We start from the raw sequence: 12,671 nt of genomic DNA, 5'->3' as shown, positions 1-12,671 counted from the left end.
CCTCCCCCTCCCCGCTCGCCCGCAGCTCCCGAGAAGCCCGTGAAACAAGAGGAAATGGCTGCCTTAGACGTGGACAGCAGCAGCCACAGCGACTATCTCCAGCACGGCAACGGCGCTGCCTCGGCCTCCGCCGGGGCGGCCACCCCCCAGGTAAGCGCAGGCCCGGCCGGGCCCCCTCCCTTCCCCCCGGGTGACACGTTGGGAGCGAGCGCGGGAGCCGGTGCCGCCGCTTCCTGTGTGCGAGTGTGAGGACGGGAGCCCGAGCCGCTGCCCCGCACTAACCGCCACCCACTTTCTCTCTTTGAACCCGCCCACTGTGGGTAGGACACTCAGCCGTCACCGCTCGCTCTGTTGGCGGCCACCTGCAGCAAGATCGGCCCGCCGTCGCCGGAGGAGGATGAGGCCGCCGCCGCCGCTCACTCTGCCGGAGCGGTAAGTGCCCGCCCCGCCGCGCTCGCACGGCCTGCCGGGGGGAGAGAGCGCGCAGCCAGCCCGCCCGCCTGGGGGGAGGGACGGGACACACGGCACTGCCCGCCCGGGGGAGGGACGATGGCAGGGCCGACCTGCCAAGCGAGGGGTCCCCAGGCTCCCCTGCCTCTCCCGGAGGAGCTGGGCGCCCTGGGGGAGGCGGGAGGGTAACTACCCCGCCTCGTCTCTGAAAGTGGCGCGTTCTCCTATTTTAAACGGGGGGAGGCGGGAAATCCAGCCCCCCCTCTGAGACCAGCACAATTCCGCCCTCTCCTCCCCACAAAACAGAGAGGAATCTCCCCTACACCTGATCATAGCCAACCCCTTCTCGAGCTGTCAGCCTGGAACCTTTCACTGAACAATACCACAAAATGAAGGCTGGCTGAAAGGGAGGATGCAGTTTCAGACTAAAATGGCTGTGTAGAAATGATCAGAGCACTGGAAACTAGCTGCCTATAGGAACACTTCTCCTAGGTGCAGTTATGCACTCAGTTATAGACCAAGTTTGTACTCTTATCTCTCTGGTGCTGCTTGTTCTGAAAAGAGTCTTGATGAGCTGGATCAGGTTGTAGACTAGAAAGGCATCCCTATAACACCTTCTGCTATTTATCTAAATAGCAAGATGCTGGTGGAGACTTTATAGTTTTTTTATTTTTATTTTTTAATTGGTCAAAGCGAATTAGTGAATTGTGTTTTTGATTATTAAGTTTTCTGATTTTTTTTTTATGTATAGTAAGAAATATCTGCTTCAGAAGTTGTACATTCTAAATTGACATATGACATCTATTATCATAGGTAAGGAGAGTTACTCAGGACTGGCATTGATGTAAAATAAATAATAGTGTGTTTAAGTACATCTTTCCAGTCATTAGGGAATAATACACACTACATGGGTAAATGGGTTTGCTAGGTTTTTAAAAAGACTTGGTAACAATACAATAATGCTATCAAGATTTTATTAAATTATCTAAACGTTAAAGAGTTAATTTTTAATAGTTTGGTGTTGTCATGTATATATTTCAAAAGCCAGTAAACATTATTTCCACTTTACACAAGGAGAAACTGAGTCACAGCAGTCCCCAAGGTCACACAGTAGGTCAGTGGCTGAAGTAGGAGTAGATCAAAATTCTCCTAGTCCTTTGGCCTGTTCACTACTGTGTGCTTGTCTCCATTTTAATAACCTCTTTTAACTATAAATTAGTTTGCAGCACAATATATAATACAGGACTTGGTTTTTAAAGGTTTTTAGATTGCTAAGTATCCTTAAAAATCTGATTGGTAGTTCCAAATGTACACAGTGCTTTGCAACAGAACTGCCATGAAGATACATATTGGAAATATGATGGTGCTAATACAGCTCTTCTCCATGTGTATACTTTAACAAGTCTGTCACTACTTTACCTCTTTGGAGAGGGGACTTTTTGGGAGGTGGGGTGGTATTTGTACAGTGCTTAGCACTTAGACCTGATTCCTCATTGGGACCTTAGGTGTGATATCACAGTGTAGATAATACCGATAACCTTTTAATTATCAATATATAATTATCAATATTATTCATTTTTTAAGTCTTTAGCTCTTTCGCTTCTTATGTGCATTTTTTAATTTTTGTTTTTCTAATAGATAGCTTTCCTGGGCAAGATCCACCAATTTAGGAGGGACTAAAGCTTTGATTTGAAACAAAAAATGTACACGCTTGCAGTATTTTCCAAGTTTGCAGACAGACCATCCCATCATTTGGTACCAAAGTTTTCAATTTAGGAGAGAGATGGGGAACGGAGCTGAGTTAAATTTCTGCTTCCTTTTGGATGACCAGATAGTAGCAGAGGCCATAGTTATTGCTTTTTCTTAATATGCATCTGGCCAGGAGGTTGTGATCGTTACATAAGTTTTGCTACTGGCATTTATGCTGCCTTCACCTCTAGATTGGACTCTGCAATGGGTTCTGTATGAGGCTACACCATAAATCCATTCAAAAGTTGAATCAAATGTCGAATGAGGCAGCTCACTTGTTAAGTGGAGTATTTCACCATGGGCATATGACACCAGTGCTTTGTGATCTACCTGTTGGTTTCTGGATTGGTTTATGTTTGGTTTTTGACTCAGAAAGTCCTGAGCAGTATGTGACTTGGTTACCTGAGAATCTTTCTCCCCATACCATACAGCTACAACTTTGGTTAGCTGAGACACTGGAGTTGGAACCCCTTCCATATGAAAGCTGCCTGCAAGGTCTGTGCGGGCCTCTCTTTTTTGGAGTTAAAGGCATATCTATCTGGTAGAAAACAGGCCAAATTTTTCAGCCTTCCTGGCACGATGTAAAGGCTGTCTTCCCTTTTTTGGGAATTTTAGGTGTGGGAAACTTTGATGTAGTTCCTGACATCACTTTACACACTTGTTTAACTTTAAGCTTCTGAGTAGTCCAAGTGAAGTCACTGTACTATGTGGTGCTTGAAGTTGAGCATGTGCTTGAGTGTTGGCAGGGGTATTGACTTGGTTTAACAATAGTTTTTTGTTAAACTAGAGTTTTATATTTTAATGGTCTGTTTTTGTTCTAAAATGGTTTTGATATTTTTTATTTGATGGCAAGAGTGCATAGAGCCCTGGATAGGTTCTTTAGTTTTGCTAGTTGGGATTTAAATAAACATCTGTAGTGAGATCAGGGCAGTGGTTCTCAAATCTTTGTACTGGTGACCCCTTTCACACAGCAAGTCTCTGATTGTGACCCCCCTTATAAATTAAAAACACTTTTTTATATTTAACACTGTTATAAATGATGGTGGTGAAGTGGAGTTTGGGGTGGAGGCTGACAGCTCGCGACCCCGTATGTAATAACCTCGTGACCCCCAGTTTGAGAACCCCTGGATTAAGGGGTAGGGAAGGTGAGAAGAAAGGAGAAACAAAGTTGTGGAGGAGAAGGAAGGAAAAGAAGAAACTGACACTTGGACTCGAAAAGAGATACAATAAATCCTTGTCTCAACTAGAAGAGTTGCACGTGTAACAAAATCGGTTTTTAATCTAGCTAGTTAAACCAATGCAAACCCCTCATGTAGACGCACTTTAACTATTAACCTTCAGGCAAGGGTTAAACTGGCTTAAGTGTGTCTACATTAGGAGTTTGCACTGGTTTAACTACCGTATATACTTGTTCATTAGCCAATTCGTTTATAAGATGACCCCCCAAGATGGATAGGTAAAAATAGTAAAAACTGTGTGACCCTTTCATAAACCGACGCTATATTTATAAATATATATATATATTTCAGGGGTTGGCAAACTTTGGCTCTCAGCCCATCAGGACCTTTTGTTTACCTGGAGTGTCTGCAGGCACGGAGCCCCTTAGCTCACCGTGGCTGTGGTTTGCCATTACCAGCCAATGGGAGCTGCGAACTGCAGCCACAGGGAACTGAGGGGCTCCGTGCCTGCAGACGCTCCAGGTAAACAAAGCCGACAATGTATTAGATATTCAATTCAATGATTTCATAGAGTTTAAAATCATCAAATTTTGGTGTAGACCCATTCATAAGCCCACCCCCACGCTTTAGTGCGTCACCTTTTTACCAAAAATATTCAGCTTATGAACGAATATATATGGTAGATAAGTCCATTTTAAGTCTGGTTGCACTGGTGCAACTCTTGTTATCGTGAACATAAGAACGGGCATACTAGGTCAGACCAATGGTCTATCTAGCCCAGTATCCTGTCTTCCTGACAGTGGCCAATGTCAGGTGCTTCAGAGGGAGTGAACAGAACAGGCAATCATCGAGTGATCCATCCCCTGTCATCCTTCCAGCTTTTGGCAAACAGAAGCTAGGGACACATCCCTGCCCATCCTGGCTAGTAGCCATTTATGGACCTATCCTTCATGAACGTACCTACTTCTGTTTTGAACCCTGTTGTAGTTTTGGCCTTCACAACATCCCCGGCAAAGAGTCTCACAGGTTGACTGTGTGTTAGATCAGGGGTCTCAACCTTTTTCTTTCTGAACCCCGCCAACATGCTATAAAAACTCAACGGCCCAGCTGTGCCACAACTGTTTTTCTGCATATAAAAGCCAGGGCTGGCGTTAGGGCAGGGACGGACAAACTTTTTGGCCTGAGGGCCACATTGGGTTTCCAAAATTGTATGGAGGGCAGTTAGGGGAGGCTGTGTCTCCCCAAACAGCCAGGCGTGGCCCAGACCCCACCTCCTATCTGACACCCCCGCTCCTCACCCCCCACTCCCCTGTTCCCTGATGGCCCCATCCACTAACCCCTGTCCCTTGACCACCCCCGGACCTCCCATTCCTCATTGCCCCCTGCCGCCCTATCCAACCCCCCCTCTCATTCCTGACTTGCCCCCCGGGACCCCTGCCTCATCCAACCACCCCTTCTTCCTGTCCCCTGACTGCCCCCCACTGCCCCATCTAACCCCCCCCCCTCTCCTTCCTGACTGCCGCCCCGGAACTCCTGCCCCATCCCACCCGCCGGTCCCTGCCCTCTGACCGCCCCGACCCCTATCCACACCCCGACCACCACCCCCAACTCCCCTGCCCTCTATCCAACGCCCCCGGCCAGAGCACTGCTGCTCTGCAACTGCGTTGCCCAGCTGTCCAGAGCATTGCGCCGGGGCTAGGCAGGAGGGTCCCATGGACTGTAGTTTCCCCACCTCTGTGTTGGGGGTAGCAAGGAGGGCAATTGCCCAGGGCCCCATGCCACAGGAAGCATTGCGAACCTAAGTTGCTCAGGCTTTGGCTTCAGCACTGGATGGTGGGCTCAAGGTCCTGAGCTGCAGTCCCATGCAGTGGGGCTTCAGCTTTCTGCCCTGGGCCCTAGTGAGTCTAACGCTTGGCAGACCCACTGAAACTTACTTGCAGCCCCCCAGGTGGCCTTGGGACCGTGGTTGAGAATCATTGCGTTAGTTAATAGTGGAAGGAAGGGAAGCCAGGAAAGTATGAAGGACTGGTAAATGGTATTTGGCCAGTAAATTGAATCTATAGTTGGACCAATATTATTTGATAAAGTGTCTAAACTTGGCAAATATTGGTCAGTTGTTTGTATGTTCATTCAATCCTAAGGTACACTTCAAAAAAGTATCAGTAGAAAGTTGACAATGGTAACACAGTATGAACCATATTGAATGTATTCTGTCAAATTGTAGGGAAACTTGCCTTTCAGTGGGGTCTAGCAGCATGGGGTCTAGCAGCATGGGCTTGTATGTTGAACTCTTGAGCTAGTAACTGTTGGGTAAACTTTTCAATTTCTGGTTATTTTTAGGCATTTCTATTACTCCTCAAACATATTAGTGCATCTTAAATTAACTCTCCTCGCTCCAGTGAGGTAGAGGAGCATTAACATTCCCATTTTACAGTTGGGGAATCTGAGGCATAGAGATTTTCTCTCTTTGGCCTTGTCTACACTAGGATAAGCAATTATTGGTATGCTTTCCCCCATGAAATGTGTATCCATGCTACCCACTATGATTATCATAAGGTTTGTCCCTGTGTCTGCATTAGACCTGCTTTACACTGATTTCCAGTGGGGAGGCTGTTACTTTTGTGCACCTCAAGTGACAAACAGGTTTGCCAACTTAAAATCCCCCCTGTGTCTCCCTACCATACCCCTTCCTCCCAGTTGCTACCTCCTGTAAAATGTGCTATTGGGCCCCTGCCCAACAAATGCCTCCTGGGCATGTCTGGAGGAGGATTTTTAGAAAGCCACTGGTAATATGGGGAATTAAGGTAATATGATAGGCGGCAGAGTGGGTACTCAGCTAGTGGAAATAAGAATGCTGGCTGACTGAGAGATTTGTCCGTTCTGACAATGGTGGGAGCTGTCAGAGTTGACTGTCCCATTTGTGATTGTGAATTGCATCTGCTGCTCTGATTCAAGCTATACTATTTCTTCCTTCTACAAACTTTTGAGGTAAGTTACACTGATGGTTCCCAGCAATGTTTTTCCATGTATTAAAGGGTGAAAAGTTGGTATAACTTCTGTAGTGTAGACAAGGCCTTTGTTTTACGTTCCTCTGACAAAGTGGGGTGACAGTGTCTTCCTGAAAAACAGTAGACTGACTAGTTTAAGGTTACTGTGGCATAGGTTGATCCATAGAACTAGCCATCGATGCTTTATGCCATCTGAAAACCTAGATGCGTTAAATTCTAACTGAGATGACATGTTAGAATGAATTTGGGGAAGAGGTCTGGTGGGAGAGAAAATCAAGATAGTAATTGAAATGAGAGGATTTTAAAGTTCTGTATTTTGCAACCTAACAAGAAATGTATGCTTTATACCATTGGAAAGGTGAAAGTTCCTCTTTTACAATTTTATAAATAATTCACTTCTCTCCTAGATGGTGTACAGGAAATCAGATCTTAAAATGCTCATTGGTTCCCCGTTCTGGTAGTGTTTTCTTGGTACTTGCTCAGAACTAAATACAGAAGTCCTGGAGCTTCTGCTAGTGTAAATTTCATTACTTTTCTTTTAAAGATGACCTGTCAAAGACTAAGTCTTGTTGCTTCCTTTGATTTTTAAGATTGTTGGTGTTTTAAAAGGTTTTCTGTTTGTTTTTTATTAAATATATAAACATCAAGAGCATAAAGACAGGTCTTCTCTCGCAGTGTTGAAGCACTAGTGGGGAGGTATGAGATGTCTATGTGAGTTCTTCATACCTTAAATGAAGGGCTAATGCTATTGAATCTTTTTAACAAAAGATTAATTCAAAAAGATTCTTCCATCAACCTTACACTGTCTATAGTAGGGGTTAGGTTGACGTAACTATGTCACACAGGAGGTGAAATTTTTTACAGCCCTGAGTAACATAGCTAGGTAAGTTTTAGGTGGAGACTGGGCCTTAGCTTAAATGGACTTGAATATCTAGTGTTTTTTACAAAAAAAAAAAAAAAAAAAAAAAAAGTTGTTAAGCATCCTAGCCTGCCCTATATCTCAAAGAAACAGAAAAGGCAGATTTGTGTCCTTTTTTATCTCTACAGGTGAACTTTAAAGGAGATTGTTCACTTGAATTACACATTCTTAAACATAATGTATACAATTGTAATTTCCTTCTTAAAAAAAATTTTTTTTTTCCAATAATTCAAGATGGCATTTTTCCTTTTAAAATCTTAAACTTGATACACTGCTCACTTGTTTCAGTGCACTTTGTGGGGAAAAATGAACATTAGGATGAGTTGAGTGACCTTTCTTGGTCATTTATATATGATTTTAAACATTTAGGGTATCTTGATTGATTTTCCTCTCCCTCATTTTCCTGCCCAGACAGTTACAACACTGCAGGGAGCAGGGCCAGTGTGGCAAAAATGTGGCTGTCTGAAGAAGCTGCAGCAGAAGACTGACCTGGCTGGGGTGGGTGCTAGAGCAGAGAAAGGATCCCCCATCCAAGGAGAGACTCCATAGCTTTAGTGAGGAATGCTCCTCTGGGCAGCCCACATAAGGGAGTGGATGGGAGATACATAGGGTAGGGAGAGGAGATTACCACCAAGGAACTCAGAGCAGTTAAGGGGATGAGGGTGAAACCTGTCAACCTCTCCACCATACAGAACTGCCCAAGACAGTTGGGTGAGTCTAGAGTCGGTATATGATGCCCGTTTTCCCTCCTCCACTGGAAGCTGGACCAACCTTGGAATTAGGAGGGAAAACAGTGTTGGTGGTTGGCCCTGAGCGCTCTGCTGCTGCTGCCACCGCTTGGCTGAGATCTGCTAGTGGCCCCACTGTGCTAAACCCCACGCCCTGTCAAAGGGCCACTGATAGCGTAGTGTAGAAATTCTCAAACGTCATTGCATTGTGACCACCTTCTGACAACAAAAATTACTACATGACCCCAGGAGGGGGGGAATGAAGACTGAGCCCTGCCACCCCCGATGAGGGGGCAGGGCAAAGCTGAAGCCCAAGGGCTTCTGCCCTGGGCGGGGGACATGTAACCTTAGTCTTGGGTGGTGGGATTTGGGCTTTGGCTTCAGCCTTGGGCAGTGGGGCTTGGGCTTCAGACTTGCTGGGGCCCAGGCCAACACCAGCCTTGGTGACCCCGTTAAAATGGGGTCATGAACCACTTTGGGGTCCCAAACCACAGTTTGAGAACCCCTGGTGTAGTGGGACTGCTTCTGGACAGAGGTACCAGCAGAGTACTCAGGGCCGTGCTTTCTACCTAGCCCCGCTGTGTTTCTTGAAGTGGATGCATGTGTGCACCCCTATTATTGTAGCTTTCATATTGGAGGAAGGGTGTTAGTCCATCAATCCTTCCCCCACAATTGTTCTAGGTTACCTCTTGGGGATAGAGGTCATCCTTTAAACTTGTGCACCTCCACTCCCCCACCATTTGACTTAGGGTTGCTGCAGCCTCTCTTTTTTAAAAAACAAAGTTAGTCATCTTGACCATCATTCTTATAAGAAGGGACTTCAGTAAGGAGAACCTCACCTTGGTGGAGAGCACCTTTCTGTAACAAGCTTGTTGCAATTCCCAGTAGATAAAATAAGTAATCAAAAGACAGAGCAGGCAGCAGTCATAACATGTCTCCCTCCTGCAGCACATGAAACATTGATAACTCCCAAAGGACACTGACCTTTTCAGGTGGGTTTACCATTTGGTTCTTCCTCCTCCGTCACTTTGTCCCTGGCTGCTGATTTTGCTCCCTCTCATTTCTGTGCTTCACTTCCTGATGCTCAACTTAAAGACTTTTGCCAGCTTCCTATTAACTTCCCTCACGTCCTGTTCCCTTCTTGGCGGAAGTGGGTTCTGCTGCAGACACTGCACTTTCCTCAGACCATTGTCCCTCCCTCTCTCTCAACTGACGTGGCATCTTTGGATGCTGAAATTCTGCACCTTCTCTTCTGAAAGGGCAACCCTCAAAGCATTCTGCTTGCTGAGTCGCTGTTGATAGCGAAGGGACCATCACTCTCTGCACCTTGTTCAATATAGCCCAGATGTCGTTAAGTCCTTGAAGGCAAACAGTGTGTTATTTAGGATTGAACCTTTGAGCTCAATAGTAGTCTTAGTCTAAATTAGACATTGCTTCTTTAGGTCAGTGATAGGATTTATAGTTATTAACGTAACTTAGCCCCTGCCCAGCTTGGGAGCACAATAGGATCTGTTACCTCCAGAAGAGATGGCAAGGTACAGCTCCAAGAACTGCTGTACCAACTCTGTGGTCTGTAAGAAAAGGGCAAAATAGTAAAGTTTATTGTGACAGGAATAGTAGAGGACCAGTCAAGGGTGGGGAAAGCTGTCAAACATCCGTCTCCACCATGGTAGCTCAGTCTGCTGTTCTGATATTACCAAATTGGGATAGTAGCCAGAAGCTCTTTTTTCTGCCCCTCCCTGCTCATGGTTCATGTTGTAGTTGGTGATAGAGCCAGCTGCAGGAGCAACACGCTTGGCTAGCAGATGTTTCCAGGAAGCATCTGCTAGCCAACCACACACCATATATGGCAGGGTTGCTTCAAAGCTCCCTGCCTGGAGATCCTCATTTGCTCTGTAGTGTGACTAGTAGACCTTGTTATTGGAGAGGGGGAGTGTTGGAGAGCCAAAACACTTGAAGAGAGGGAAAGGATTTCAGGGGACTGCAGAAAGGTGGGGAGCTTCTTTTACAAGGCGGGTGTGTGCTCCCAGCATAAGGAAAAGGACAAAAGCCACTGGACCTGGTGAGGGGAAAAGATAGGTGTTTGGGTCATGGCACTCCTATATTGCATAGGAGGTGGGTCTGGTTTGAATTAGTGCTGGAGGAGAGGTTTTCATGTATAGGTACACTGCTGCTTACTAAGCTAAGCCCTGTTTGTAGCCTTGGCAAGTATAGTAGAACCTCAGAGTTATGAACACCAGAATTATGAACTGACTGATCAACCACACATCTCATTGGGAACCGGAAGTATGCAATCAGGCAGTAGCAGAGACAACAACAACAAAAGCAAATACAGTACAATACTGTGTTAAACGTAAACTGCTAGAAAATAAAGGGAAAGTTTTTAAAAAAATGATTTGACAGGGTAAGGAAACTTTCTGTTTGTTTCATTTAAATTAAGATGGTTAAAAGTAGCATTTTTCTTCTGCATAGTAAGGTTTCAAAGCTGTAGTAAGTCAGTGTTCAGTTGTTAGCTTTTGAAAGAACAACCATAACGTTTTGTTCAGAGTTAGAAGTTACGAACAACCTCCATTCCCGAACTGTTTGTAACTCTGAGGTTCTGCTGTAGTGCTATTCCGTATGCAACTTTCTCATTGACTTATTTAGGCTGCTAAGCTAGGGTTTGCTGCAGCCTCAGTCATTTTGTTGTTGTTGTTCTTTGCCTTGCTCTTCCAACAGATAATAAAAGTGAATAATAGAATGATTATTTTTTAATTAATGCAGAACAGGAGATCAGTTAGCTTCTCTTGCTCCATAGATTTACCCACAATTTTTTTCAGTTCTTTTTATATTGTTTACTGCACCTTTGGCAGTAACTTTGGAATAGATACTGTCTCTACATCTTGATAGTTTTGTCTGTTTTTAGATAATCATCTATATATTTTTCATAGCATTTCAGCAACCAAGGATTCTCTTAAAATGATACAGTAATAGAAAATTATGGGGCTAACTAGATAGCAGAGGAAAGCTGCGTGTGATATGGCTGGTAGGGGAGGGTCGTGCATTGCGTTGCTTGGCAGAAATTCTTCTCGTCTCTTAAGTAGTGATGCTGAAAGACTGAAAGAGCTTAAATCTTGTCCTTTTCGCAGACAGGATTGTATCTAATGCAGGAAAAACAGTAAAAGGTTAAAGCTGGGTGGGGGAGTCTTCAAATTGGATCTACCTTTTTTTCTCCCTGCTCCCTAAAGCCAAAAAATCAGTTTGCTTCTGGGAATAGTAGATATGCTTTTTCGTGGAAACTTCCAAGTAGTTTATTTCTACTAAGGACAAAAATACAAGTTTTGATTTGTATGTAAAAAATTATTCTCTAAAATTGACATTGCATGACAGTTTAGGTCAAAAATGTAGGTTTCATTATTGGGAAGGAGGCTTACAAAATCGAATAAAACTACTTCTACTAGGGCTTTCAATTAATAGCGATTAACTCAAAACAAATTAACGCGATTAAAAAATCTCTATTAATCTTAGTTTTAATCACACTGTTAAGAGAATACCAAATTAAATTTATTATAAATATTTTGGATATTTTTCTACATTTTCAAATGTTGATTTCCATTACAACGCAATACAAAATGTACAGTGCTCACTTTATATTATTTTTATTACAAATATTTGCACTGTAAAAAATAAAAGAAATAGCATTTTTCAATTCACCTCATACAAGTACTATAGTGCGATCTCTTTATTGTGAAAGTGCAACTTACAAATGTAGAAATGTTTTTGTTACATAACTGTACTCAAAAATAAAACAATGTAAAACTTTAGAGCCTGCAAGTCCATTCAGACCTATTTCTTGTTCAGACAATTGCTAAGACAAACAAGTTTGTAGATATTTACGGGATATAATGCTGCCCTCTTCTTATTAACAATGTCATCTGAAAGTGAGAACAGGCGTTCACATGGCACTTTTGTAGCTGGCATTGCAAGGTATTTACGTGCCAGATATGCTAAATATTCGTACACCTCTTCATGCTTCAGCCACCGTTCCAGAGGACATGCTTCCATGCTAATGATGCTCATTAAAAAATGTGTTAATTAAATTTGTGACTGAACTCCTTGGGGAGAATTGTTTGTCTCCTGCTCCATGGTTTTACCCTCATTCTGCCATATATTTCTTATTAAGGCAGTCTTGGAAGATGACCCAGCCTGTGTTCTTCAATTTAAGAACACTTTCATTGCAGATTTGACAAAACGCAAAGAAGGTACCAATATGAGATGTCTAAAGATAGCTATAGCACTCAACCCAAGGTTTAAGAATCTGAAGTGCTTTCCAAATTCTGAGAGGGATGAAATGTGGAATGTGTCAGAAGTTTTAAAAGAGCAACACCCCAATTCAGAAACTACAGAACTTGAACCACCAAAAAAGAAAATCAAGCTTCTGTTGGTGGCATCTGACTCAGATGATGAAAATGAACACGTCAGCCCGCGCTGCTTTGGATGTTATCGAGCGGAATCCATCATCAGCATGGACACACGTCCTCTGGAAAGGTGGTCGAAGCATGAAGTGGCATACAAATGTTTAGCATATCTGGCATGTAAATACCTTACAGTGCCGGTATAACAGTGCCATACAAACACCCGTTCTCACTTTCAGGTGACA

The 12,671-nt window shown here is 44.0% G+C and overlaps 1 protein-coding gene across 1 annotated transcript in view; it reads left to right on the top strand.

Annotated features, from left to right (window-relative positions):
- Positions 1–12,671, top strand: part of SP3 (Sp3 transcription factor) — a 35,337-nt gene that overhangs the window by 559 nt on the left and 22,107 nt on the right. The window contains exons 2-3 of the mRNA XM_074967607.1: positions 26–150; positions 325–432. Coding sequence (XP_074823708.1) covers positions 26–150; positions 325–432 — 233 coding nt within the window. The remainder of the gene's footprint in view (positions 1–25; positions 151–324; positions 433–12,671) is intronic.

This window comes from Natator depressus, chromosome 11 (genome assembly GCF_965152275.1).
Source record: "Natator depressus isolate rNatDep1 chromosome 11, rNatDep2.hap1, whole genome shotgun sequence".
NCBI lineage: Eukaryota > Metazoa > Chordata > Testudines > Cheloniidae > Natator > Natator depressus.
The sequence above is the reverse complement of the archived record's forward strand: the minus strand, read 5'-3'. Positions and strand labels throughout refer to the sequence as shown.